Here is a 27,624-nt window from a genome sequence, read left to right as displayed (position 1 = left end):
ACACGCCCGCTCTCCGCTAAGAGCTCCGTCCAATCAGAGCGCAGGCATCGAGCTGCCGCCTTCTTACTGGTCTCCCCACTTCCTCGAGGGCGGGCGTTAAGATCCCAAGTTCTCGTCCCACATCTCGCGGGCTTTCCACTTGCTGCACGCTGTAACGCGCTCTCCCGTTGGTTGATGATAAAGCCACGTCGATTGGCGAATGGGCTCGAGGGGCGGAAGCGGCGATTGGCCGCGCGGCGGGGCGCGAGAGCCGATTGGACAGAGCGGGGGCGGAGTGGGCGGGGCGAAGCCGAGGGCTAGGCAAGCCAGCGGAAGGGCCGTGCGCTCGCTCTTTCGTTTCAGTCCCCGGTCTGCATCGGCAGCGCCGCGCCGCCGCTCCCGGGGCCCGCTCCGTTCCCCGCCGTAACCCCCCCAGGGACGCGCACTCCCGCCCCCCGAAGCAGTTCGGCCGCCGCCCCAGCGCCGCCAGGCACCGCCGCCATCATGGTGAAGCTCGCCAAGGTGAGGCCTTCGGGCGGGGCCTTCGGGCGCGGCGGGGCCTCCGGCTCTGAGCCCGCGGGGCCGGGCCCAAGGGGGGACCGGGGCTCGCCGCGCTTCTTCCCGCCGTCGCCAGCGCCGCGCGGCCGTCCCCGGCCCTCTCGCCCGTTCTTTTTTCCTTCACAGTGAAAATGGCGGCGAGGGGAGGGGCGCGCGCGCGCGCGGTGGGAGAGGTTTCGAGCGCGCCCCCCTCCCCCTCCCCCGTTCTTCCTCCATGTTGGCGCGCGCGGGGCGGGAGGGGGTTTGCGTAGGGGGGTCACGGAGCGGGGGGGGGAAAGGGGGGGGGGGGCGGCCACGTGGTGCAGCGGAGAGCGAACACGTGGGGGTGGGGGAGGAACGGGGACACCACGCGGGAGCTCCGGGCCGGGCGGGGCGTGTTGGGCCGCCACGTGGTTGGGGTGATTGTCCGCCCCGCGGCGCGCCCGGTGCTTTTAGTTGTCCCGCAACGCATTCTCACGGTCCCTTCTCTCCCGCAGACTCCCAAGAACCAAATGAAGCAGAAAAAAATGGCGCCTCCCCCCAAAAAGGTCGAGGAAAGCGAGGAGGAAGAGTCCTCCGATTTAGAGGAAAGCAGTGGGGAAGAGGTAAGCCGTCTGTGGAGCGTGTGCAGCCACGAGCTTCAGAAGTGGCTGAGAGTTATGGGGGGATGTGGTGGGGAATCCACGCTGGTAAACAGCTTGGGGGGATGTTCGTTGTGCCTGAAGGATTAACTGGATTACATAAGGGGAAAGCAGTGAGGGAAGAACTGGCTGAGCAGCTCAAGCCGTGCTTCTTGGTGTTGGAAGGACTGTGGGGATCTTAAAGCTGGTCTGAGTAGCTAAGAGTGAGTGAATGGTTAATTCATCAGCAGTAACTGATTTATTGCACACCTAATGCACAGGAGTGAAAACTTCAAGGTGTTGGTTCCTGTTGAAGGGAAGGAGGGATTGTTGGGATTGGTTCAGGAGCAGACAGTTGCCGGATGTTTTGCTGTTAACCTGTTAAAAGCTGCTTTCAAACTACAGCAATTCAAGAGAATAGGCAAATAAGGTGAAAAGCAAAAATTAGTGTCAGAAAAATAAGTTTTTTAGATTGTAGTTATTATTAGTGTTTTAACTGAATTAATGGAATAGGCAGAACAGGAGCAGCAGTGGCACAGAAAAAGCAAGAATTTCAATTAATTTGGCGTAAGGAGCTAGTTACATGCTTGCTGCAGCTCCTGAAGTGCCAGCTTCATGAGTTCTGCAGAGTTCTAAATGGCTGTCAAGGCATGATGTCACTGAGGGGTCACTTTCATCAGTTTGGTATCCCATCAGGGGCAGCACTAGTCTCACATTCAATAAATCTCTTTCAGATGATGGTCCCTCCAAAGAAACAACAAAAAGCAGCAGTTACACCAGCCAAGAAGGCTGCTACCCCTGCAAAGAAGGCTGCCACTCCTGCAAAAAAGGCAGTGACGCCAGCCAAGAAGGCTGTGGCTACTCCAGCTAAAAAGGCTGTTGCTCCATCACCCAAAAAGGCTGCTGTCTTAGGCAAAGGAGCGAAAAATGGCAAGAATGCCAAGAAGCAAGAGAGTGAGGAAGAAGATGAAGACGATGAGGAAGATGACGAGGAAGATGAAGATGAAGAGGAGGAGTCTGGTAAGTTACTTTTGGAACTCATTTCTGTCTTTGTGAGTTGACCAAAGTTGGCTCGGTCTTGTAGGTGAAATTGATTACTTTTGAAGTTGACAGTGCAGCAAAATGCAGCATACAGAAGGGCAGGGAGGGAGGAAAGTTGGGGCTTTGGTAAATGTTGGAGAACTTTCCATACTGCAGCTGTGTTACTTATAGTGTGTGCCACACCTTTTGAGTTTTCTCGGATGAAGCAAAGTGCCTGGCAGAGTTTGAACACTGAGTGCTATGGATAAAGGCTTATTGTACTGTTGTGGTAGATGAGGAAGAGGAACCAGCAATGCCTGTGAAGCCTGCAGCCAAAAAATCCGCAGCAGCTGTACCAGCCAAAAAGCCTGCAGTTGTGCCAGCAAAGCAGGAATCTGAGGACGAGGAAGATGAGGAGGAGGATGAGGAGGACGAGGAGGATGAAGGTATGTGGTCCATAAAGGATTTAGAGAAACGAAAGGTTTGGAAAATATAGTTGTGAAAGTGTTGGATGCTTTCAGGGAGCTCAGTGGAGGGGTGGGTTAGTGGGAGTGATGCAGTGTGTCTGTGTCCAGTTAGTGCCCAGCTGCCTTTAGCTGGCAACCAGTGTCTGTCAGATATGGCAGGAGTGTTTATTTTTCTACTGTTGGGGAAAATGAAAACCTTAAGAGATGTTAGTGCAGTAAAAGCTGAGATACAGGCAGGACACTGAAACATTACAGAACTCTTCCTGAGAACATATAAGCTTCATGAGGAATACAAAACTGTAGAGCTGAGTGTTTTTTAGACTCAAAAATGGCTTAATCTGGAGTGCTCCTGAAATCTCACACTCAACCTGTTGCAGAGTCTGAAGATGAGGCCATGGACACAACACCAGTTCCTGTGAAGAAACCTCCTCCAGCCAAGGCTGCTCCAGCTAAAGCCAAGGCGGAGTCTGAAGATGAGGAAGATGAAGAAGATGAGGATGAAGATGAGGAGGATGAAGATGATGAAGAGGAGGATGAGGAAGAAAGTGAGGATGAAAGTGAGTTTATGTAACATAGTTTTCCATTATAGCCAAAAAAGTGCCCAAGCAAAATTTTTTGTGTTGTAGTCTTTAGGACTGAAGAATTGGTCATGCTGGCCTTCTGTTTGAGCAGTGAAGATTTTAAGAGTCCTGTATTGATACAGCTCAGGAGAAGCTGTTGTTCTGTTCATGTACTTCTATTCCAGTGTTGCTTCTTGTTCCCTAACCACAGAACCTGTCAAGGAAGCACCTGGAAAAAGGAAAAAAGAAATGGCCAACAAGAGTGCACCAGAGGCCAAGAAAAAGAAAACAGAAAGTAAGTGACGTGGGGTCCCGAGTGATGCTCATTTGAGTTGTTGGACTGCTGGGTGAGGTGTGTAGTAATGGTGAAGGGGCTGTGGATGTTCAGTGTTTTCTTTTTCCTCAGCACAAATGATGATCAGAAGGGACTTAATACTGAAATGTGATGTCAGTTTTGAGCAAAACTGATGTGCTAATGTTGTTGGTAATCTAATTTCCAACTCTCTTCATTTGCCTTATGTTCAAATGTCTTTTCATTCAAAGCACCTGCTTCAGCTTTCTCGCTCTTTGTGAAAAACTTGACCCCCACCAAGGACTACGAAGAACTGAGAACTGCCATCAAAGAATTCTTTGGCAAGAAAAATCTCCAGGTCTCAGAAGTCAGAATTGGTTCTTCCAAGTAAGTTCCTCTGTGGAACTGTGCTGCTTCTTTCTTTGACTTGGCAGCCGTTCATGTGGATGGCTGTGAGCTAATTCCCTTTGGGGTGCTGGAGTGCTTGTTGGATAGCAAATGGAAGCTGGAAGAGGGACTGGAATGCGTGCAGTGCTGATGGTGGTGGTGTACTTCAGGTGTGCACTAATCCCTAAAGGGAGAGCTGCTGTTCTCTGCTGCTAGTTATCTGTGCTGGCCTGCCTGTGTTTTTATTGACACTTTAGCTTGACCACTGTCCCTTGTTCTTGCTTTCTGTATGTGTTTGTTATTAGAAATAGATCAGCTTAAACAGTGAAGCTGCTCTTCTTTCAGGCGGTTTGGCTACGTGGATTTCTTATCTGCTGAAGATATGGATAAAGCTCTTCAGCTGAATGGAAAGAAGCTGATGGGTTTGGAAATCAAACTGGAAAAAGCAAAGAGCAAAGAAAGTCTTAAAGAAAATAAGAAAGGTAGGACTCAGTTCTGAGCTATCTGCACGTTGAAGAAAGGTGGGTGGCATTACTAATGGCTGCTGTGCTGCTCTTAAAAGACATTTGCCTGGTCTGATCCCTGTGTTGTAGTTTCTTGAGTGCTAAAATGGCTGTGCAAGTTCTGACTTGCAAATCTGAAACACTGAGCTGGAAGGAAGTAGTGTAAGTACGTAGTAAGTGCATGAGGAGGACATGTGGTCCTGTCCTAAGCTTTAGGAGCTGTATTCAGAATTCAGTGCCTTTAGGGAAACAACATAATGGTAACCTAATTAATTTTTGCTCTTGCCTTTTCTGCTTTCAGAACTACAAATCTATACTGTTCAGGTTTTTTTTTTCTGCTGGATTTATTTGGTCTGTCTGTCAAGAAGGGATATGGAGCAGATGGTGAGAACTTTTCTTTCCTCTTTGCAGAGAGAGATGCTAGAACACTGTTTGTGAAGAATCTGCCCTACCGTGTAACTGAAGAGGAAATGAAAAATGTGTTTGAAAATGCTGTAGAGGTCCGACTAGTACTTAACAAGGAAGGGAGCAGCAAGGGGTATGTAGAGAAACTGTGAAGTGTTTGCTGTTACTGCATTTTGATGTGTTCAGGCATTCAATCCTGAACTTAAGGATTAATTTCCTTGTGGGAATGACTGTCACTTTCTTTGTTGTAGGATGGCCTATATTGAATTCAAAACAGAAGCTGAGGCAGAAAAAGCACTGGAGGAGAAACAAGGCACAGAGGTTGATGGTCGTGCCATGGTCATTGACTACACCGGTGAGAAGAGCCAACAAGAAAATCAGAAAGGTGTGTTTTCAGACTAATAGTGTGCATGCAGAGGGCAGGACTTTGCTTGTGTCAGAAGCTTGCTAGGGACAGAATGACTTGAAGCACTGCAGCAAAGCTGTAAGGTAACGGGCAGGAGCCTTTTCCCTTCCTTGTGCTCCACATGGCATGCACTGCAGGTTTCTCCTGCATGTTTCTGACAAGAAAGGGCAGGTAGTCCAGGTGAGCAGAACAGCATTGGTTCTTGGCTTTGTGCCTCACCTCAAAGTGGGAAGCGGGTGCAACAGCTGCCATCTCCTTAGGAGGGGACTTTGTGCCCAGAGGTAGAGAGCTCTCCCTCTCTAAGTTTGGACTTGACTCACTGTGTTTCCTTTCTAGGAGGTGGAGAGAGGGAGTCGAAGACACTGATTGTGAACAACCTGTCCTATGCTGCCTCAGAAGAAACTCTGCAGGAACTGTTTAAAAAAGCTACTTCCATCAAGATGCCACAAAACAACCAGGGCAGGCCTAAAGGGTATGTTTATAACTGAGTCCTCAGTTGGCATGGTGAATGCCTCACCTCTGCTGATGTGCTGTGCCTCCCAAGCTGACTGAAACCTTCCTCTTCAAATAGGTATGCATTTGTAGAATTTCCCACAGCCGAGGATGCTAAAGAGGCATTGAATTCCTGTAACAACACAGAAATTGAAGGCAGGGCAATCAGGCTGGAATTCAGTTCACCATCATGGCAGAAAGGGAACATGAATGCAAGAGGAGGATTTAACCGTAAGTGTTCTGTGCCTGATTACTGGATCCTGTGGTAAGAGTGTGCAATTCCTGCCAACTTTTGTCTGCTTCAAGAAACAAACAAAAACACAACAGCAAACAACTGTGAAAGACATGAGTAGATGTGCTGGATGTGATGACTGATTATCTGAAATGCTGATGAAACCATTTCTAAAGTCCTCTAGATAGTCAAGTGCTGATCCAGCAGTGTCTGTTACCCTGTTAGTGTCCATACTGATTCACTTGTATCTATGGGAGGATGAAAGTGTGTGGAGGGGAATGAATTTGATGGTACCAAGTGGGTCCATTTGGAGGCACTTGGATGTAAGGTTCTGTTTGCAGTTCAGAGTTTTCAAGGTCATCTACCTTTGGGTGCCTCAGCCTCCTTTAAAAGAAAAAGCCCTGGGAGCTGTTGTTGGAGCCAGTAGTGCAGGCCGAATGCGGTGTTGAGAAGTTAATGGTAGCTTTGCTCAGACTGATCTCTGAATGTTCCTTCCACAGAACAAAGCAAAACATTGTTTGTCAGAGGCCTTTCTGAGGACACAACGGAGGAGACGCTAAGAGAATCGTTTGAAGGCTCTATAAGTGCTCGAATAGTCACAGACAGGGACACGGGCTCTTCTAAAGGGTACGTTAAGCACCACGGGGGGTTCCTTCAGTTCCTGCAGGAGAAAAACATCTGTGTGGTGCAGGGTGTATCTAAGGCTTCTGTAGGTGATTCTTAGGAGACAGTAGATGGTGTGGAGCTAGAGGAGGGGGGGCATATAGCTGTGGTTGGGCAGGCTCACTTCTCAATGAGCTCCTTCCTGCCGACACATCCGTGGCAGCCTATGGATTCGCACGAGAAGGACATTAACAGCTGGGTAGTGGCACACTCACAACGTGGTTACATCAGTTGTGATTAGCCGCTTACTGGTTTACAAGTAACAGTTCCAGATGCTACTGTTACCTAAGGGATTGCTGTCAAGTGCCAGTAGGTGGTGCTACGGTTCATGGGTTGCATGTGGTTTGACTCTTTCTCTTAATCCACTGCCTAGGTTTGGGTTTGTGGACTTCAGCTCCCCAGAAGATGCCAAAGCAGCTAAAGAGGCTATGGAGGATGGAGAGATAGATGGAAACAAAGTGATCCTTGATTTTGCCAAACCAAAGGGTGAATTTCAGCGTGGCGGTGGATTTGGTGGTGGATTTGGTGGTCGTGGTGGCAGAGGAGGCCGAGGAGGAAGAGGTGGATTTGGAGGCAGAGGTGGTGGCAGAGGTTTTGGAGGTAAGTAACCTTCTTCTAAGGCCCGTAGTCAAAAATAAGCTGAAGCTGTTCTTGGGGTTACAGGGTGCTGCCCCCATAGAGTGCTGGATGTGAATTTATTTTCTGTCCTGTACCAGGGAGGGATTTGGAAAAGTAGTGGTGACTGTAGGGGGAGCCATGCATCTTTGTTTCCTGATACATTCTCTTTTTATAGGCAGAGGAGGAGGTGGCTTCCGAGGAGGCAGAGGAGGAGGTGGAGATCACAAGCCACAAGGGAAGAAGATCAAGTTTGAATAAACTTCCCTTTTCCTTTCCCTTCTCTTGATCTCTGAGACTATCTGAAAGGACTCCAGGGGTTTTTATTCTCCTTTTATCTTGGCGGAGCCTTCGGAGGACATTCCAAGGTGCAAAGGAGTACTGTGAGCCACTTGGAAGAAAGAATTTTCATTTCAAGGAAGAACAGCAAGCTATTTTGACTGCTTGCATATTCAAGTGAACTTTTTAACAGAAATGAGCGATAGCTGTGGGAATTTACCCTTTGTCTGTGAGTTGTCTTGAATTTATAATGTTTTACCCATGTACAAAAATATTTTTTTTCCTATAAACTTCTGTAGCATTTTTTTGCTGTAAAAATGCAGAATGTTTTATCATTTGTGCTTCAGCACCCTGTCTTGGACAGATTAAAGGACCTAAACTGGTTCGTGTTAATTCTGTGCCACTACAACAGGGGCTGTGACAAAGTCTGGCTGGAGGCTTCCTGCTTTAGGGTCGCTCTGATCAGTGCAGGCAGCATCCTGCTTTGGCTGTGGCCTGCTCTGTCCCCTCTTCCACTCTACAGGGGCTATGCTTTACACAAAGAAGTATTTCCCTGGACTGCAGCTACTCTTACCCTCTTTCAGAAGGACAGTCAGGCTGTCTGTGTTCTATTTCATCCAAAACGTACTGGCCTTCTTTCCTGTTGCCTCCTTGGAGTTGAGGCAGTGTCTTGAAGCACAGTAGGGGAAGTAACTTGCCTGTCACCAGTGTTGGTCTGGACATGGGCCAACTCCTGCACCTCTCTCTTTGGCACAGCCCTGATCTCTTGTCTTGCCCAGGGCCTTGGCTGCTGTCCTGCTGCTGTTGGTGGGGCACAATGCTGCCTTTGAGTGATGCAGCGTGCTGGTACAGAAGGCAGGAGGGCAGCTGCTGCTCTGTCAAACACGGGCAGTGTTGCTGACAGCAGGGCAAAGCTGACACAGAGCTGGCACTGTGGCTGCAGCTTTAGGTCCTGCTGAAAGCCGCTCTGGCTCTGACCTGCGGTCCAGCCCTGTGCCACTCCAGGCATCTTCCCAGCTCGGCGCTGACCTTCTGCCCTAGTGGAGCAGGGCGAGCGTAGCGCCTGCTGCCTGCCGCTTCCCTTCGCGCACGGCATTCCACGTGAGCGCCGGCCGTACGCAGAAAGAAGCGGCGTTTGGCGGCTGGAGCGGCGCCGCAGAGCGTAGAAAACCCCATTCCGTAGGGCTGCGTGCAGCGCCGCTCGCCCCGCTGCCATCAGCCATTTTATTTCGGAGGCTGCGCGCCGGCCCGGCGGCAAATGGTCGGAGCGCGGCGGCGGGGCGGGCAGCAGAGGGCGGCAGCAGAGCGGCACCGGGCTGCGGGCTGCGCCGGCGGGAGAGAAAGGCTGGGAGGGGATCTCCTCGTAAGGCTTTACTTCTCTCCCCTCCCGCCCAGCTAAGGCTGTGCCCTTCGACCACCGTGGCCCGTGACCGCGTTTTGTTCCCAACCATCCAGTCTGTCCTGGCCAGCAGAAACCTGCTAGCAACGACACGAGGTGAAGGCTTGGTTTTTTTCTTTCTTTGAACCCTTTCTTCTTTTAACCTTTATTTTTCTGAAACTAAAATATTCACCGAATCTACGCGGTTCCTGCTTCCCTCCAGGTGAAGAGCAGCGCTGACAGATCTCTGCGTGCTGCTCTGTGCCCCCATGGATGGGATGAGCACACAGCTGTACCCCACAGCAATGACAGCCGTCACCTCAGGAAGTGCCCCAGGTGAACCCAGGTGAACAGCAGTGAGCCCTGCACCCAGCGGTGCCCTCGGGCCCTGCAGGTACCCGGGGCTGTGGCTCCTTTGGATGCATCATAAATCAATGTCACCATAAACGGAACATCACCAAGCATCATCATTTAGCCCCCAGCGCCACCACCAATAGCCAAGCCCAGGACACAAATGAGCTCTTTCTCTTTTTTCCCTTCAGATCTGCAGCTCATCCCAGCAGACGAAGGACATCTGCAGAGGAGAAGTGGTGTGGCTTGGCACCACAGTGCCTCCTTTGGCTGCTGTACACCCCTTCTTGTTTGTTTTCTAACCTGAGGAACATACAGACTTGGAGTGAATGAAACAGGCACTTTTCCAAAACACATTAAGAAAAGGAGGGGGAAAAAAAAAAGGCACTGCACAGGGGGACCTTTGAGGTAGTAGAAATTTTTTCCTTTCAATGTCTGGCACCAGAGAAGGAGAGAGAGAGAGAAGAGAGCAAGCACACACATGTGTGCGTTTCGCCGTGCGTGTTCAGGGCTGCGGATGTGGCTGTGTACATCCACAGCATGCAGGGACACGGGGGTGTGCAACCCTGCACTTGGCGATGGCAGGGTGTGCCCACCCTGTGTCCCCCCACATGACACACCACGGAGGAGGCGTTTCAGGTACAGACACAATCCCCTTTGCTTCTGAGCAGTGTTCACGTGCACGTAGACCACTGACCCCCTTGGAGCAGATTTCCTGGGTAGCCAGACCCTAAACATCTAGCACAAATCCCCTCCTGCCTCCCCCAGCCCCACCTGGAGGTGGTACCTATTGCAGGGCACAGACCTCTCTTTCTCTCCCTTCCCTCTTTGTGCTAGGATTTCTCTTTTTTCTCTTTTTTCCCTTTCTTCATTTTCAGCAACCCCCAACCCAGCTGGAGATAGGCGAACCACATTACAGTACAGGAACAACCACCATCACAAGCCTTGCCATGCCACAAGCAGAGGCTCGTTGCGTCCCACTTGTTATGTCCCCACTCAGTCCCAGCTCTCCAGAGAGAATGAGCTAAAGGACATTGAGTTTTCTTGAGCACGTCAAGTTACTGTGCACCAAGTCCCACATTTGGATCAAATCCGGAGGCAGCAGTTTATGAACCACTAACATACTCCGGAAAAAACACGGCTCCTTGTTCATCTTGCTGTTCTTGTTCTTCACGATGCCAAAAGTTTTGAAGCCCTCGTGCCCAACGGGCGACACCTTGAGGACCTCCAAGCACATCCCTAGGAAGACGTCGTCAATGGGGTACAGCTCCAGCGTCTCCGAGGCCTTGTGCAGCCTCTTGGCCAACGGTCCGTCCATGACGAAGCCTCCACCACCCGCGTAGGGCGGGTAGATGCTTTTGTTGTAGAGAGCACTGGGGATGTAGTACTTGTTCTCCTTCCTCCGGATCGGCCTGGCATTGTAGAGAACGTCCCCCACAAAGACGTCCTCTCCCTCCTTCTTGTCCTCCAGGAACTCCAGGATGTTGTCGGGACTCACAAACACGTCGTCGTCCCCTTTGAAGATGAAGCGGACGTTGTCGCAGTAGATGTTCAACCACTTCAAGAAGTGGACCTCTTTGAGCGTGAGATTGAAGAAGCTGTCCAGGAAATCCCACTGCAAGATGTCCCCATAGATGTGGTTCTCGTAATCCAGCAGCTTCTGGTAGTTGGCTCTCTCCTCTTCCTTGGAGGCTGTGCCCAATAGGAAGAGCGTCCTGATCTTCTTGCCCCCCACTTCCTTCTGTTTGCCCCACGTCCTCCGGATGGCCTCGCGGCGGTCGTGCTGCGTGATGATGGACTTGACCACGATGAGCAGGTAGACGTCCTCGCTGCACTTCTCAGGGTGGTTGATCAGCATGGGGAAGTAGCGGCAGTGCCGGTAGAGCAGGAACTGCTGGAAGTTGGGCTCCAGCCCTTTGAACCAGTCCACTTTGCTCAAGTTCTGGTTGGCCGAGCAGTTGGTAGTGGTGATGTCCCATGATTTCACCTGCCTCTCTATCATGCCTCCGTCCTCTTCCTTGCCTGGAGCTTTTTCCTTTTTGCTTTTCCAGAAGGTGCTGGTGATGGAGAAGGCGTTGTCTCTCTTCTGTGTTTTCAGGGGCTCTGGGGTAGGCAGTTCCTTCTGCTGCTGGCCCTGCAGGAACTGGCTGGGGGCCATTCCCCGCTGCAGCACTGTCACCGTGATCACCAGCAGGAAGGACAGGCAGACTGTTTTGTAGATGGTCTTCCTCCTACAGGGACGAGATAGGAGTAAGGAGAGGAAAACAGCGGTGGGAGGCTCATCTGAAGGAACTGGGGGCCATCATGGGAAGCCACAAACCCTGCAGCCCAAAAGAGACCCAGTGATTGCTGCCGCACCCAATAACCCCCCCAGCTACTGCCCCATGTATACCAAAGCCAGGCAGGTTTGTGCCCCGAGCACCTGGCTGCCCCCCAGCTGGCTCTGCTGCACCAATTTCCTCTGCTCTTGGGTGCCCCAGGGCTGGGGACGGCACTGCATTAGGGATCATCCGAGCAGCCCAACGGTGGTGGAAAAATACCACTAGGCTGCCTAGGAACCTGCAGAAACATCCTTGAGGTTTGCAGCTGGGTGCCCAATACATCCTTAATAAGAACAGAACAAAGAAACAGCAATAGTGGGGCAGGAAAACAGGAGCTGGCCACAGCTGTGAGTGTGCACTGCAGGAATGTGCCCAAAGCAAAGGCAGTGTGGGATCCCCGAGCAGCCCTGACCTCACCGGGACCCAGCAGCATAGAGCTGTGATGTCCTTTAGCCCCACTCTGTATCAGGAACACTTGAAAGCAGTTACATAGACAACTGCATACATAGGTGAGCACATGACGTACCTGCACTTCAGTATATATTGCTTTACCTGGAGTAATTTCTACTACATTTGGGTAACTCCCTGCCCTGATGTACTACAGCCTGAAATAGATCATCATCACCACTGTCACACCCCTGTGGGACAGGTGACACTTGCAGGTGGCAATAAAGACTACGAAATGAGGAACCTCAAACTGGGAGCTGGAGACTCCTGGCTCTGTTTTTGCCCTTCAGCACAAGGAACATTTTCAGCCTCATATTTACATGAGAAAAGCATGAATGCTATTGGAGACTGTGAGGGCACGCATGGAAATGAGCAATTACCAGCAAATGGAGAGCTCCCATTTGGTTTTATATGCGGGCACTCACCTGAGACTGATGAGGGAGCAGCCCCAATTCCACCCCACTGCCTTTAACCTTCTGTGATCCCCACTCAAAGGTTGTTCTCAGAAACCCTTTGCTTCCTATGTGGCAGCAGTTTAATCCCATTTGGACCCCAGGGCCAGAACCTCTCCCCATCACCTGCCCCACAGCACCTGGGTTTCTCTCAGAATTAACCCCACTGCGCTGATCCTGGCCTGAGAAAGCGATGGGGACGTGTGGACCCTGAGCCACAACCATGGGAGATTTCCACTCCAAACCCAGCATTTCACAGGGCCAAGGATTAATAACCATACGCTGGGCTTTCCTGACCTCCAGCCCTTCTGCCCTTTGGTTTCCTGAGGTGGGAATCACGTTATGGGGTCAAGACCCCACTCTGCTCTCCCAAGACCCCACACCCACCAATTTGCTGAATGCGATGGTGAGGCAGCATCTGGGGTCCACCATGGCATGGGAATTGCTTTGCCCAGCCCCAGAGCCCTGCTCATATCCACACCACATCCCCAGCACCATCATCGAGTCCCTGGGCACCGCCAACCGTCCTGGTCGGGCTCTCACTGGCCCCAACCGGCCCCACTGGCGTCGGTGCTGTCGAGGGCAGGTTGAGGGCATTGGATACACTCCTCCAATTTTGCCTTTTCTCCCCCAAGGAAAGCTCAAAGCGTCGCTGTGATTTGGCCACAGCGGTGTGCAGAGAGACCGGGAGGTGGGGAGGTCGCCCTATGGGTGGCGATGCTGCGGAGACCCCGAGCGCTCAGGGCTCTTCGTCCTCCCTCCCTGTCGGGGCACATTGCCACTGTTGAGCCGCATGAAAACCCCTTTAAGCACCCGAGGATCGCTCTGTTTGGCTTTTCCCGGCCCCTTAATTAGAGGCGAAGGGGCAGTGGCAGCAGCACAGAGCCCTTCTGTTGGCGCTGCCAACGGCCGAAACACCGCAGTCGGGTGGAGAAACCCCGAAGCCCTCCAAAAAAAAGCAGCTGAAGGGATCCCCGACCCGTTGTTCCTCACCCGCCGTCCCCTCAACTCCGTGCCCCCGACTCTCCGTCCCCAACCCGCGATGCTACCGACGCGTCCCCTCGGTGCGACAAGAGCGCAGCGCTGGGGATGCAGAGAGTTGAGCCCCCCGGCTGAGTCCCGGCACGGACGACCCTCAGGGACGTGGGGACGTGGGACAGCCGCCACCCTTTCCCCCACCCCCCCCCGACACTCACCACTGGAACATGCTGGGAGCGGGACGCGGTCCGTGCGCTCTGCCCTCTTCCTTTTCCTCTTTCCCCGGTTTTGATTTTTTTTTCCTTTTTCCCTTTTCCCTCCCCTCTCAACGAGGTGGAGCCAAGGGGGACGGACCGGCAGGTAGCTTAACTCTTGCCCTGCCCCTCTGCCCACCCCCCGCCGCCGCCTTTCCGTCCCCAGAGCCTGGCTGGGAAACCCGCAGGAAATCTTTTGGACTATTTCCCCTCCTGCTCCACGGAGACACCTCAACCTCTTCCCAAAGCCCCCATATTCCTCCCGGGGGACCCCCGCTGCCCTCTCCTCTCAAACGGCTCCAGAAAACCTCCAGGTCCTGCAGTGTGAGGAGAAAGCAGACCCAACTCGTCCCCCCATCCCCAGACCCAACTCTCTCCCTTCATCCCAGCGTGCAGCTGTCCCACCGCAGCAGCTCCCCGGGCATCCCTGCCCACCAGCACCCCGCACACCGCCCAGCACCACGTGTCCTCCTGCTCCTTCCCTGGCCGTTCCCAGTGCCCATAGGACAGTCTGTGCCGTGACCCTGGGGAAGGCTGGGATGTGGGGCACACGGGTATCAGGGAGACGAGCATCCACCCGGTTGGAGCGGGACGCAGTGCTTGGCCTCGTGCCTGCCACGTAGGATGGGGATGCCAAGAAGTTCGAGCCCATCCTACTGCATAGAGGGGCGCATAGCAAAGGGTGGAGTCCACTGGGGACTCACCTTCACCAACAGCTCCGAAGGCACAAAGCCCCGAAGGCACAGAGGCCATCTCCTCTCATCGCAGCTCTGGGACCACAGTGGGGACAAGGACAGCAGCACCGCACCGGGGGGAGGGCGGGCAGCTGGCAGAGAGCCGGGCAGAGCCCCAGGGGACACTGCAGGACTGCTGATATGGGACAGTGCCGGGGCTCCCCGTGTCCCCGTTGCGCCTCGGGCACCCCTGCAGGATGTGAGATGCCAAGTGCAGGCTGGGGCTGGGCTGGGTGTGCGCCGCTTTGCTGCCAGTAGTAATTAAACACCCAATTAGTGCCAGGTCTGGTGCTGCTAATGACAGAAACCTGCTGTCCTACGCACTCCCGATGCTTCCAGTTCCTGTTTTCAAGGCTGAATCTCAAAAGGAAGCTGCGGTTTTGACACCTGCTTCATCACTGAGTGGGGAAGGTTGGGACAAAATGCCACATTTTCAGTTTCCTGTTTTATAAGATCATTTCACCCTGCAAAGGGAGGAAGTAAAGCAAACCCAAAGTGTTTTCCTCATTTTTCCCTCCTCCGCACACCTCGCTGCTTCCTGCACTCCCTCACCTCCTGGCCCAGAAAACTGGTTCTACCCGAGCAGCCAGAACCCCTCTGCCGAAAGCAAAACCCAAAGAGGTGAAAAATGGGTGCTGCACATCCTCCCCAGCAGTGCTTGGGAGTCACAGAGCCTCTGCAGCTCAGCTCTGTGCTCGGGTTGTGCCCCTCATCCCATGTCAGCAGCACCCAATGTAGTGATCAGAGACAGTAGGGGAGGTGTGGTAGGGAGGGGGCAGGATGCTGTGGGGTTGTGAGGCTGTAGGGCATCACTTTGGGGCTATAAGGTGACACTTAGGGCCTATAGGGCATTGATTTGGATCTGCATGGCATCGTTTCGAGCAAAGGGAAAGGGAGAGGAGCGGGATGATGCCAAAATGTCTCGTTTCGATGTTCCCCTGCAAACCACAAAGTTTTCAATCCAAGCAGACTTGGATTAAATTAAATCCTCTCTCTTTTTCTTTTTTTTTTTTTTTTTTTGTCCTTTTTTACTTTAAGGCTTGAGCTTTTTTTATAATGCATATGCAATCCCCACAGACCTCCCTGTGGCATGCTGACCCAGCCAGTGCTTTCCCACTGGCGCTTTGGGTTCTGTGTCCCTGGGAAAAGCCAACTCACTGCTCCTGCTGCGGGATTTTCCGTTTGGGGGTTTCTTCCTTCTTCTTTTTCTGCTTTATTCCATTTCTGCCAACCAAGAACACACCCAGAAACCCAGCCCATCTCTTCCCAGTGCCCCCACCCATTCTGTGGAACCAGGTTTCCTGCAGGAGGGTGCAACCTGAGGGAGCCCAAATGAGCCCTGGCCCTTCAATGACCAGAGCGGGGCCTTGGGCTCAGCCCGACGCACAGCAGCCCAGTAACACTTTGGGTCACTGGCAGGGACCGGGGGGGGGGTTCTGCCCCACTGGGCACCCAACGCTGGGATTTGCATGATTTCTTCCCAAAACAGGCGAGAAAAGGAAATTGAACCCCTCACTTCTTCAGGGTCTCTGCACCAAAGCTCACACTGCGTTGCCCCTGCAGTGGCACAGAGCTGGGAGGTGACGTGGCAAGGTCAGGAGCCCCATCTCCCACTGAAGCCCGTCCCTGCTGGAGGTGTGCCCCTGTGACTCTCGCTTCTCCTGCTGTAGCAGTGCTGTTGCTTTAAGCCCACAGCTGGATCCAGCTGGGACTGCCACGAGCCCTCTGCAGCCTTTTATGTGTTTTCTAGCTGCTGCTTGGCCGCTGCTCATGGGGAAACCGTGGCTGGTGGCGGGGAGGGGAGGCAGGGGGGGGGAAATATTTCCCTCCCTGGGCAGTGGGGTGAGCTGCTGGGAGCGGGCAGCTCCCGATTGCCACGTGGTTATCTACCAGCAGCCGTGGTTCATCCCTGCCAGGGGGGTGTACCAGGAGTGCCTCAGTTTCCCCTCCCAGCAGCCCTGCTGCTTTCAGGCTCCAGCACAGCCCAGAGCCAAGCGGTTTGCTGCAACTTTCCATCAGGTTTTTTAGTGCTCCCGGGCGTCTCCTCCCAAAAACCGTGCTCAGCTGCAGCTCTTTGGAGGGGGCACTGCACTCTGCTGGTCCGGGGGGCTCTCTGCCATTCTGCCATGCCTGAGCCCTGGGTGAGGAGCACAGCGCCGGCACACCCAGCTGCATTCCTGAGGTTTGGTTTCCATGCTGGGATGTGCACCCGACAGTGAAGTCATGCTGTGGGCTGCGGTGGCCACTGAGCTAATGCATCCATGGATCACAACAGGGCTGCAGCCACAGCCCCAACTCTGCCCAAGGGATGCTCCGGACCCCACCAATCCAACCCCTGTGCCAGGGGTGGGGAATGAACCAACAGCTCACACAGGTCCTTGGCTAAGCTCCATGCAGTGTTTTCAGCCTGCTTCACCCCAGTGTAGGACAGAAATTACAGACCTTGAGGGGCACTGCTGTAAGGTGGGAGCCTGGAGCAGCACCTGCACAGAGCCTGGGAGAGATGGGGAAGGACAGAGGAATGGAGAGCTTGGTACAAAGGGCAGCATGGCGACTGAGGTGGCAAAGACACATGTCAGCAGCCAGCAGAACCAGCAAAGCACATTCCTGCAGGATAGAGCCCCATCAAACAATAAAACCAAGGTGTGGTGGAAGGATGGGGTCTGGAACATCGCACACTGGGGTGGCTGGGTGGCTGCCAATCCCTGGTATGTCCTTTCTGCCCAACCCCACGCATGGGGCTGCAGGCAGTTACGTCAGGAGGAAATAGACCTGCAGGACTTTTCAGCAAAGTTCAGTACGAGTTCTGTCAACCGAAGCCCCATAAAGCAGCATATCCTCCTGGGATGCCTTTCCTATTCACACCCAGTTCTAACACTGCTGCAGCACTCTCTTTGCACACCCTCTGTGCCCACAGGGGTCGTGGGGAGCTCAAGCCGAGGGGCCTCTCCTCGCCTCCTGGACACACTTTGGCTCCTGCATGCTCTCACACAGCCAAAACTGCAACAGCACGTGCCACTTCCAGCCCGACATTGCTTTATGAGACTGACCTCGACCTTCAGAGCAGAAAACCCTTCCATCATCCCACTGGGATCTCGCCCAGGACCCGAGCACCCAGCAACCATTATTCATCAGTTCGATTTTCCAGGTGAAGCGCGGCCCCTCCAGCAGCGAGCTCTCAGCCCTGGCCGCGCTGCCTGCCCTCCACACTCATCATATTCATGTCCTCCTGCAGCAGCACTCCCTGCCCGCTGGCTCCCACCGCCGCTGACTCACCGAGCTCACACACTGAGCCCTTTCAGAGCGCTTGGCCCCAAACACTGCCCCACTCTTCCCTGCCTTGGGGCCGTGCTCCCGCTGAGCCCCCCAGCTCTTCCCAGGCGTGGGGACGGCTCCGGGCTTCCATCCAAGAGGAGAACATCAGTGCTGTGCAAAGAGAGCGGCTTTCAGGACTGAGTCCGGGTGCAGGAGGGTGGTGGGAAGGCTTGGCCAGCCCGGTGCCTTTGAGCAACATCCAGAAAAATACTCCAAAGAAAAATAAATAGATGTGTTTGAGAAGGAAAAGGATCCCGAGCTGCTAGCGGGACAATCCCTGGCTCTGCCCTGTTCTCCTAGCAGAAGGGCTCCGAGAGGGATGAGAGCAGCACCTCTGTTCCTGTATTTGGGGGGGCTCAATGAGCCGCCCCTCCGCCTGCAGCCCTGGGAAACCCATGTGCAGAACAGATCTGGGAGTGGGCAGCACCAAGTCCCACTGCTGCGTGGGGATGTGTGCCTGTGGTATCACCTGCAGCGCACCCCAAAGTGGAGCTGTACTCGCACACACGCAGGTGCTCCCCTGGGGAAGCGGAGCAAGCGATCTCACAATCTCCAAAGGAGGAATTTGGAGAGGAATTTGCTGTCTGAAGGCCTGAGGTGTCTGGGGCCGCCCTGCCCTCGGGTGCTGCTGGGTTTCAAGTGCCTCTCCATCCCCAGTCTCCAACAAAATGGCCATAACAAAGCACTGCTGTGTTTTACAGAGGGTTTGGGAATGGGGGAAGGTGGCACAGCATCCCCCTGGCCAGCAGAGAGCCCAACCTCACGGAAGCACTCCCACTGCTCCCTACACCTGGGATCAGTAGAGATGCTCCGCTCAGGGACACGTTTCCCAGCCAGGAAATAGAGGCTATTTTTAGCATAATCTGGAAATCAATGGGTAATAAGTGAGGAGGGAGGGGAGAGGCAGAAGAATGCGCGCCTATTTACGGAGGTTTTTGTATGACGCCGGACAGCTCCAACCTGCTCCAACCACTCCCACCTTCCTGCTGCAGAGCCTCACCGGGCGCCGTTGTGCAAATGCGGATGGTTGACGTTGGAAACGACCTTCAGCATCACGGCAGGAACCCCAGCAGATGCTGCCTGCGGTAAAACAGGTGCAGCTCTGGGAGCTGCTGCTGCTGGGCGTCGCTCCCCACGGCGAGGAATCAAAGCGTGCTCCCACTTTGCACCTCCTTATCAGCGCTTATTGGAACAAAAGGAAATGCCGTGCTGGATTTGCTGCCACAATCTGTGGCGTGGCTTGTGCTTATGGAGTGGAGGAAAAGTCAGATCCTGGGTAACAGCCCTTGCATGAAGCTGGGTTATGCAGGTGCTGGCTAAGACGTGTTGCAATTTCCTTATGGCTCTGTTGGACGTGGGAGCAAACCTTGCCTGCTTCCCAGCCCCACGCTCAGCCCCAGCGGGAGCCAGGAGCAGCCTCATGCTGAGCTTTGGCATTCCCAGCCCCAGGCAGGAGCAGAACGGCTCAGGGTGGAAGGAGTTAAAAGAAGAGATAAGAGGGAGACACGGCTCCACGCTCTTTGCGGCTCTGTTTGCACTTCAGACAAGTGCCCCACCAGGGCACAGAGGTATTTCTCAATGCTGTGATGTTCGCAGATGGCTGGAAATGGGTGCGGTGAAGTTTCTATTCCCCGCTCTTCCATGGTGACCATGAACAACCCCCAGTGGCACTCCCCACCGGTGCACCAAACTGATAGCATTAACCTCTCTCTGGTTAAGAGCCAAACAGAAATCAGAGGTGCATAAGTCAACTCGATCTGAGTTGCTCTGAGAGAATCCGTGCATCAAAACAGCATTAGGTAACAGAGCTGGCTGAAGGCAGCTCCCACACAGCCCTGCATTACATGAGCTCTGCTGTGCTTCCCCCCCTGCCCCAGGGCACAGAGCTCTGGTGCCAGCAGCGTGCTTGGGACAGTGCCTGCCCTATGGCAGCTATTGGGAGGCATGGAAGAAAAGCCCTTTTCCTGTCTCTGTAACTGCTCTGTGCTGAGTAACGGGGCACACAGACTCTACCAGCTCCTGTGGTACGCAATGAGCAGGTCTGCACCCACACCTCTGTGCCAATCACACCCCCTGCCATCATCTCAACAAGCCCCAGCAAGGACATGCTTCCCCAGGAGCTGATTCTCCAGCTGGGACAGGGTATTCCCAGCACAAACCACACTCACAGCCCAGAGGAAGGTCACTGACAGGAACATGTGGGCAGTGCCCGTGCCAAGCAGCGGCACCAAACCTCGTCCCTCAGATAAGGCGGCCTATGATCCATTGCTGTGCTCAAGGCAATGGCGAGCATGGTAAAAAATGGCACACTACATCACCATGCTCCGGCCCCACTGCTCCATCCCCACTGCCCAGGGATGGTGGGTGGATGGAGTGGCGCCTAACGAGGCACAGAGATCTCCTCCCTGGCTGCATGAATATCGATCGTGCTCCGTCGCAGACCTGCCCCAGACTGGTCTCTTTACTACACTGTTCTGCATAAAGCACTGGCGTCACAAGTCAGAAGGGAAAGGTAATGAGAGATCGCAATCAGCCCCGGCACAAAAGGAAGGAGATTCCTGCATAATTCCGGCTGGAGATGGAAAACCTCTGCCGGTGGGATCGGGTCTGTGCTGCTGTGCAATGAGTGCCTTTCCTGTGCCACAGAGCACACAGTCCAGCCCTGCAGAATAATTCCCATCATAGGAAGAAGTAATGCCAAAAAAGCCCTAAACAAAACAAAATTTCAAGGGAGGGAAGGAAGTAGGCAGGAAACAACACACATGCTCTCCAGAAAACCAGGCCAGATCTGTATGCAGGCACTGTAGTAGGAGGCAAATTCTTATGAAAAACAATGTTTTAGGCACCTGAATTGGAACAAGCAGCTTTCCATGAGGGGCTGAGCCATCCCCTGCTCCCCACGAGGAGAGTGCTGTGTCCTCACAACTGCTTGGGGGAAGCTGAGCTCGGCTGAAGACAGTTTGTGTTTATCACCACAGCAAATAATGAACATAAGGAGAGTTACAGCATGGATTGCAGAATCATAGAACAGCTTACGTTGGAAGGGACCTTAAAGCCGACATCCCCATCCCCTGCTGTGGGCTGATTGCCTCCAGCAGCTCAGGCTGCCCAGATGCTATCCAACCTGGCCTTGGGCACCAACAGGGATGGGGCACCCACAGCTGTGGGCAACGGGAGATCTGGATTTTCCTTTTTCACATTGGATTCCACAGATCGACACATTACTCTCACCAGAAAGGTGTAAGGTCACCCAGCTGAGGTGTGGCTAAGCTTTGCACTCTGCCCTACACAAACAGGACCTGGAGCCATGAAATTGAGCCGAACCGACGAGACTCACCCCAAAATCAATCCTCGCTCTGCCGTTTTGGGTTGACCCGGGGTGTGATGCACAGCGCCGGCACTTCATTTGGTGCTCATGGTCCTCCTCCATGCTACCAATACGAACCATGAGCCCAATGAGCAGATGGGAACAATGAAGCCACTTGTTCTCAGGAAGCATTCGACCTCTGCCAACAGCCAACCGGATCCAGATGAGGACTGGGGCAGCCAGAGCAGAACATGGCAGAGCGAAGGCAGAGCCGTATCCCTTGGCACCCAGCTGCTATTTCCAGCACTTACAGCTCATCCTCACGTTAGCTCCACTTTTTCATCACTGTTCAGAGCAAAAGGACCACATGCTCGGAGTGAAACCTTGAGCGACAAAGCAGGATTATTCCTTAGGTCTAACATACAAAACAGCTCACACATCTGCAAGAGCAATGCTATTCTTTCAGGCACCCACCCAACTGCCTCATTTATTCTTAAAATTAGCTCTCAGCATCATTAAGAGGAAAGCAAATAAAGTGAAGAAACACTTTAAAGACTTGTCAAATGGAAAAAGAAAATGTCTTTTAAATTAAATACCTCATGAAGTCATTCCCATCCACAGCGAATAATACCACTGGCACTCTCCAAAACTTTGGCCTTAAAATCGCACCAGAGCAGCACTTTGTGTATTTGAAGATAAGCACAAAGCAAACATTTAATGCTGTCACCTGGATATCTGAGGCTTGTTCACTTTCATTTCCACAAATTAACACCACCGTTGCTTGTAAATATAAGCCAGGAAGGAATCTGCAATAAAAGGACATGTTCCAGAAAGCTACTGGATGTCACAGAGGGCCATTCAGTCTGCTGATTGCAGAGTATCAGGTTATGGAAGAGCAAAGTTTGGACAGTGACCTTGTAGTGAACTCAGTGCCTTTCCTTCACAGGGCAGCATGCAGCAAGGAGGTGGGAAGCAGCTCTCTTTAAGAGGTCTGATACCAAGCACTGCGCAGATGCCAGGCCAGAAGGGCTGCTGGTCCTGGCCTCTGTTAGCTGTGCACACATCCCCTGGTGCTCCACAGCCAGGTACAGCCAGGCAGGGCCTGCTCCAGCCACCCCGAGGTCAGGCAGGCTGAGCGAGGTGCACCTCTTTGCTCTCCAGCACTTCCCCTCCTGGGACTTGGTCCAGCACTGAGCCACACTGCAACCAAGTGTGAGGACGGATGTGCTGCCAGGAAGGTCTGGCTCAAAGATGAACTTCAGCGGGGAGGAACAGCAGGAAGGCAGGCAGCTCGCTTGCCATCCCACTGTTACTACTCAAAGACGTGCATGAACGCACTGCAATGCTTCTCTTCCCTGTGCTGTAACATCCACCATTTTATAAAGGCCCAAGAACTATGGTTTTAATTTGAAGGAGGGAAGATTTAGGCTGGATGTCAGGGGAAAGTTCTTTACTATGAGTGGTGAGGTGCTGGAACAGGCTGCCCAGAGAGGTTGTGGATGCCATATCCCTGGAGGCGTCCGAGGCCAGATTGCATGGGGCCCGGAGCAGATTGGTCTAGCATTAAATGGGGAGGTTGGTGGCCCTGTATGTGTTGGAGGCTTGGGACCTTCATGATCCTTGAGGTCCCTTCCAACCTGGGCTATTCTGTGAGGCAAAGCACGGTGAGAGGCTCATGCCTGCACTGCAGCACTTCGGAGCAAACAACGCCAGCTCCGCAGCTGTGGGCCAGGCTGCTTGAGGGAGCTGTGCTTTCCATTCAGGTGGAGACAAAGCTGCTGAGGACAGAATTTATCACAAAGAAAACAGCGGAAAGTAAACAAATGCACACCCTGAATATCCATGAAACACCAAACAAACTTATCACAGAGAGAAAAAGTAATATATCCCTTTAGAAACAATTTTGCTCTGTCAGTGTCAGATGATTTTAAAGTATATAGAATGAACTCTCCATGCAAACGTAATTAGACGTGCAGTTCACATTTGGACAATGCTCTCAGAGGGAATGTTGGCTTTTTGGGTGGTTCTGTGTGGAGCCAGGAGTTCAACTTGAATATCCTTGTGAGCCCCTTCCAGCTGAAGATACTCAATAACTCTGAATAACACTGAAGATAAACATGACAATATGCAGAAAGCATGCCAGTGTCACACAGCACTTTGGTCACACAAGAAAAAAATCCCAGCTCCATGTCTTGTGCCATTTGTGCACTTATTGCAAGTAACACTGCAGCCAGTTCAGGTACAGTCACACCCCTCTCACTCAAGCAGGCAATCTCCACTGCTCCTGTTAGGAACTCACCAGGCTGCTGCTGGATCTGGCAGCAACCTCTGCGTGGCATACAGCAACCTTTAAGAGAGAGGTGCAGAATTTGCTGTGTGTGTGTGTGTGAGACTGACCTGATCATTCTGGGACTTCTCAACCTCTGGCAGCGGTGTCCTGCTAACAAAGGCAAAATCAACACTTCTTACAGCTTCAATCCCTTCTGACCGGCATCATTTTCGTGAACAGACAGAAACAGAAGGACACAGTATTTTGTCAGGTTCTCATACTGCTGCTCAGCCCATGATTTATTTTGAAGCTCACACACAGTCCCTCTCAAGTATTTGGCAAATGGAGTTTCTCAAGCATTAGTACAAAAAATTGTCTCCAATGCGAAACTCAGCGCTGCAGTGAGCTAAATCTCAGCTCAGCTGCTGGGGTTCTCTATGCACCTACAGATGCAGATGAGCATGCATAGCACTTCAGTGTTAACAGCTGGACAGCTGATATTACATGCTGCAAAAAAAATAAAAAAAAAAGAAAAGCACAGAGGAAAAAGCAAAGCTGCCTACTATGCAAATCCACTACGTGAGTTTTTATGGCTGCCTTCTATTGCAGCCCCTATTGGTTCCCCAAAAGGCATCTTTCCATTACTTGCTTTATCAACTTGGAGAGGAGGTGGGTCAATCTAAGCACAGATCAGAGCTTTTCTGTGATTTATCTACCTCAGAGACCTGCAGGATAGGGGCAATTAGCTGCCTACAATCACTTTATGTCCTATGCAGCTGGGCGTTAAAGTAACACCCGTACTCTGCCTGCTTTGTGTGAGCCCTGTGGATTTACTGAGTTTCATATCAATATGATCAGATTTCAGACTGGAGGATGTCTTTTTCTTCAAGAGATCCTAACTCCAATTTGAAGTCTGTTATTGAAGGGGTGAGAGGAACTGGTGTGCTGGATGCCTTTCTGTCAGACAGTGACACAGCATGCTGGTCTCATGGCAATCACATCAAGAGAGGAAATGGCCTTGGCTATTTAGTTGCCACCACGTACCAAGAGGAACAATTCGAGGTCTCATCACAGAGAAGCTTTCATCTGGACACGATTGCTGACTTTACAACTCTTTGCTCTCAAGGTGGAGGTAATTGCCGTTATTGGAGTTGCTTGACCTCTTGGGCTGAGTTCATCTTATTTGTTTCTCACGGTGGAACTCCAACACAAAAGCTTTAACTTCTCCCTTCTTGTACCTACCTAAAAGCATTTGCTTTTTAAATCAATTTACAACACACTGCCTTCTTCTGTGCTTTACAGCTTCAGTGGCAGCCAAGTACCAAGGCAAAGTACATTTGAATAGGAGTAATTACCACAGATAAACCTGCTGATCAGATCCCCAGAGGTGAGGTGAGCAGCTGGACAGTGGCACACAGTTTTACAACTGTCACACATTGATGAAATACTTTCCAGCCTTTGATGTTCAAATGCAGACCTCACTCCACACACAGCTGCTCCAGGCAGTAGTTCTACACAGGCAGGTATGCTTTCTCTCCTAGTGCTGATCCCTGGAACCCAGGCATTCCCAAACTCATTCACAAAAGCATAATTAAAAAGACAACAGAGCAAGTTACAAGCAAGCAATGCCTAAACAAGACAGCTCGTTGGCTGAGCCCTACGCATCGTTTTCAAAGGCCATTTACTCTGACACAGAAAGCAGAGAGGAAGAGACTTTCCTGGAGGTAGCAATGTCTCTTTAAACTATCAGAGATGCTGGGACTATATCCATCTACTGTATCAGCTGTGGGCAGCTGATGAGACCTCGAATTGTAACAAGGCCTTTGTCTTAGCCAGCTTGAGAGACGACAGCAGATGCAGCCCATCAGATAATCCCTGAATCACCGTGCAAGGCGTGCGCCGTGCAGTGATAACAACCTCTTCTCAGTAGGTCGCCAGTAAAGCTCATTACAGGAAGCTGGCTCTGTCCTTCAGCAATGTGACAGGTGATTCTCGAGGAAAGGAACTGTTCTCACTTCCTGTAGGACTGGATGCCTGCAGGAAAATAAAGAGAAAGAGCTTGTCAACTGAGCAAGATTTATCAAAGGGCAAAAGCTGCCTGAGGGGAACTCTACAGTGACACAGCCACCACAGAGAACATACACAAAGGCACCTTAACCACTTAAAAAATGCAGAAAGTGTTTATGGCAATAACTTGTCAGGGATACTGAAAGAATGCCTGGAGCAGCAGGAAGCCACCCACCAGTTCGCAGTCACATGCTCCTTCCTTTAGCACAGATTTTTGTTCCACTCCAGTTCCACCATGCCCTGGGCACAGCTTGGTACAATGCACACATCCCTTCTCTTTGGCTTGCCCTTAAGAGGTGTTTGGAACAGCAGCAGAGTAAGGCACGAGGCAGATTAAATCACTCAGCCATGTGCACACAGAGCACATAAAGCGCAACTGAAAAACTCCAGATTTGGAGATTCATTCTGTGTTCCAGCCACGCTGCTACCCCTGCACCAGCTAGGAAGAGGAGCCAGAGAAAGCTCCAGCATGGCTGGTGGCATCTGGAGGAGCTTCATTTTGCTGCAAGGTGTAGCTTTGGCACTCTGCTAACAGCAGGCTCCATCTCAGGCAGGATCCTGGCCCCAGGGCTGGAGCTGCACTGAGAACCTGTGCTTCATCTGCATTCCTCAGGCATTCCAAACACCCTTCACACTCCAGTCCAGTTAGTTCAGTTTGTGTAAAAGCCACTTATTTCCAGTAAAAACACCCACAACAAACATCAAAAGAAAGCTAAAACTGCATCTCTAAAGAAATCACATTGAGTGAGTGCAATCAGAAACTCATATTTTTCTCATTGTGCCCTGAGCTTGTTCTTCTGCAGAATTCCAAAGAAATCCAAGAAGTAAAGACAGTCTTCCAGAGAGACACATTATATACATGGAACTCTGATTAAAGCTCCTCTAACACAACTTCAAAATCAGCTGCAGTATACACTGTGCCCTGGGAAAGGAACTTACTCCATATCCCTACAAAAGCAGCACACGTATTTCACATCTTTCATAGGACACAGGCATCATGAAGTGAAAAGCTCCAAAAAAGAAACCAGAATAAGGATTTGGGCAAGTTCTGGTGTGCACACCCATTCTGTGCTTTCCCCTTATTCAGTAAAGCTTTTCCTCTTCAACGGACTACTGACTCTGGAAATGAAACAGGAACTGAAATGAACAGCCTGCTGGTCACTTGCTCCACGTGTAGTCAGTACTTCTATCACAGGAAATGGAGAGCATTGATGTCAGGGGTAAAACACAGGGCACACTCAGCAAAAGTAAAGCTGAACGAGCTGGCAGTATTACCTAAGCACGGGACTATTCAAGCAAGTACTCAACATGTCAAAACCACTCTTAGCCACCAGGGACACTTCCCTTCCATTGCCCCACCTGTACTCCCTGAAAGAAAGGTGCCCTCCCTGCACATTTAAACTGTTTAAAACAGCAATGAGTGAGCAGCACAGAAGACATAGGAAGTTCTTTCCTTCTCTTTGATGATTTTCTATGTTATTTCAGTTCCTTATGTTCCATTTTCCTTACCTGGAATGAGAAGTTAACAATAAGCACTCACCTCATTTCTTGGGCAGGTGCAGGAAGCATTCAGAGCTGCCTCACTTTCCTGAAATGCTTAAAGGTAACAGTTTCAGCTAAGAGTGGAGCTGCTGTTACCTTGTGATCATTACTAAATCTCTCACCACACCTTCGGAATAGGAACATACAGCACATTGCTCCTTCCAATTTTAATTGTTGCTGGCCTCAGGGGCATTTTATTTGCACTCCAAAGAAAAGGCTTATACTTGTCACTCAAGAATGCACCTTCCCATTGGGAATGCACCATCGCCTTTCCCTCCACCCCAGAACCCACAGCTTACACACCCCTTCATCTCCACACACAATTGCATGAGTATCTGAGACCAGCATTCCTGCTTCACTGGGCTGAGGTTGGCAGGCCTGAAGCACGCTTCCTTCTCTCCCCTCCAACCTCAGGTCACCACCCTCCTCTCTTCTGAGCCCACTGCAATCTAGTGCTGCTTGCATTATGCAGGAAACGACTCATCCAGACGGTTCTTAAATGTGAGTCTCCTGCAGAAGGATGACTGCCACAAGCAGCACGCCATGCCTGGCTGCCTGCTAACATCTGGTCTGCATTCAGTGGCAGTGTGGACACACCCAGGGACCCAAATTCAAGAACGTTAGACAAGTTATACAGCAGAGCGAACAAGTGTCTAAAGAGACAGTAATGACATCCAGAGAATGTCTAATACGAGACTTTGGAGAAATTGGGCCACTTTTCTCCACCCAGAGACAGGAAAAAGTGTGTCTCT

At 51.9% G+C, this 27,624-nt stretch overlaps 3 protein-coding genes and 3 non-coding genes across 14 annotated transcripts in view; 4 read left to right on the top strand and 2 right to left on the bottom strand.

Moving 5' to 3' along the window:
* The first annotated feature begins 294 nt into the window (after positions 1 to 294).
* NCL (nucleolin) lies at positions 295 to 7,850 on the top strand. 2 transcript variants are annotated; one of them, XM_052686919.1, is made up of 15 exons: positions 295 to 501; positions 1,014 to 1,121; positions 1,871 to 2,156; positions 2,450 to 2,602; positions 3,001 to 3,180; positions 3,395 to 3,478; positions 3,739 to 3,862; positions 4,208 to 4,344; positions 4,777 to 4,903; positions 5,022 to 5,155; positions 5,513 to 5,648; positions 5,748 to 5,899; positions 6,401 to 6,527; positions 6,937 to 7,163; positions 7,357 to 7,850. In XM_052686919.1, the coding sequence occupies exons 1-15, from the start codon at positions 484 to 486 to the stop codon at positions 7,437 to 7,439; spliced, it is 2,076 nt and encodes a 691-aa protein (XP_052542879.1). In that variant the 5' UTR covers positions 295 to 483; the 3' UTR covers positions 7,440 to 7,850. The 2 variants fall into 2 exon arrangements, with proteins under 2 accessions (XP_052542879.1, XP_052542877.1); XM_052686917.1 differs by having other exon boundaries at positions 3,727 to 3,862.
* Positions 3,588 to 3,656, top strand: LOC128082848 (small nucleolar RNA SNORD82). The gene has a single exon (XR_008207869.1). It is a non-coding gene; the product is annotated as a small nucleolar RNA SNORD82 (small nucleolar RNA).
* Positions 6,028 to 6,104, top strand: LOC128082849 (small nucleolar RNA SNORD20). The gene has a single exon (XR_008207870.1). It is a non-coding gene; the product is annotated as a small nucleolar RNA SNORD20 (small nucleolar RNA).
* On the top strand, positions 6,685 to 6,831 carry LOC128082846 (small nucleolar RNA SNORA75). The gene has a single exon (XR_008207867.1). It is a non-coding gene; the product is annotated as a small nucleolar RNA SNORA75 (small nucleolar RNA).
* A 1,738-nt stretch (positions 7,851 to 9,588) lies between the features above and the next one.
* Positions 9,589 to 13,738, bottom strand: B3GNT7 (UDP-GlcNAc:betaGal beta-1,3-N-acetylglucosaminyltransferase 7). Its single transcript, XM_052686937.1, has 2 exons — positions 13,603 to 13,738; positions 9,589 to 11,417 (listed from the first exon to the last, which is right to left on the bottom strand). Exons 1-2 carry the CDS (start codon positions 13,611 to 13,613, stop codon positions 10,211 to 10,213), a joined length of 1,218 nt encoding a protein of 405 aa, XP_052542897.1. The 5' UTR covers positions 13,614 to 13,738; the 3' UTR covers positions 9,589 to 10,210.
* Positions 13,739 to 21,674: 7,936 nt separating this feature from the next.
* ARMC9 (armadillo repeat containing 9) overlaps positions 21,675 to 27,624 on the bottom strand; it is a 57,498-nt gene continuing 51,548 nt past the window's right edge. For all 8 annotated transcript variants that reach the window (XM_052686885.1, XM_052686886.1, XM_052686887.1 and 5 more), the window contains one exon: positions 21,675 to 25,297. In XM_052686885.1, the coding sequence (XP_052542845.1) occupies positions 25,275 to 25,297 (23 nt within the window). In that variant the 3' untranslated portion in view covers positions 21,675 to 25,274. The remainder of the gene's footprint in view (positions 25,298 to 27,624) is intronic.

This window comes from Tympanuchus pallidicinctus, unplaced genomic scaffold (genome assembly GCF_026119805.1).
Source record: "Tympanuchus pallidicinctus isolate F22 unplaced genomic scaffold, pur_lepc_1.0 scaffold22, whole genome shotgun sequence".
Lineage (NCBI taxonomy): Eukaryota > Metazoa > Chordata > Aves > Galliformes > Phasianidae > Tympanuchus > Tympanuchus pallidicinctus.
The sequence above is the reverse complement of the archived record's forward strand: the minus strand, read 5'-3'. Positions and strand labels throughout refer to the sequence as shown.

Excerpts from the sequence above, each read along its gene's own strand:
- NCL (XM_052686917.1), top strand. Across the intron at positions 1,122-1,870 it reads AGGAAAGCAGTGGGGAAGAG|ATGATGGTCCCTCCAAAGAA; the intron begins GTAAGCCGTCTG and ends AATCTCTTTCAG. Across the intron at positions 6,528-6,936 it reads GACACGGGCTCTTCTAAAGG|GTTTGGGTTTGTGGACTTCA; the intron begins GTACGTTAAGCA and ends TCCACTGCCTAG.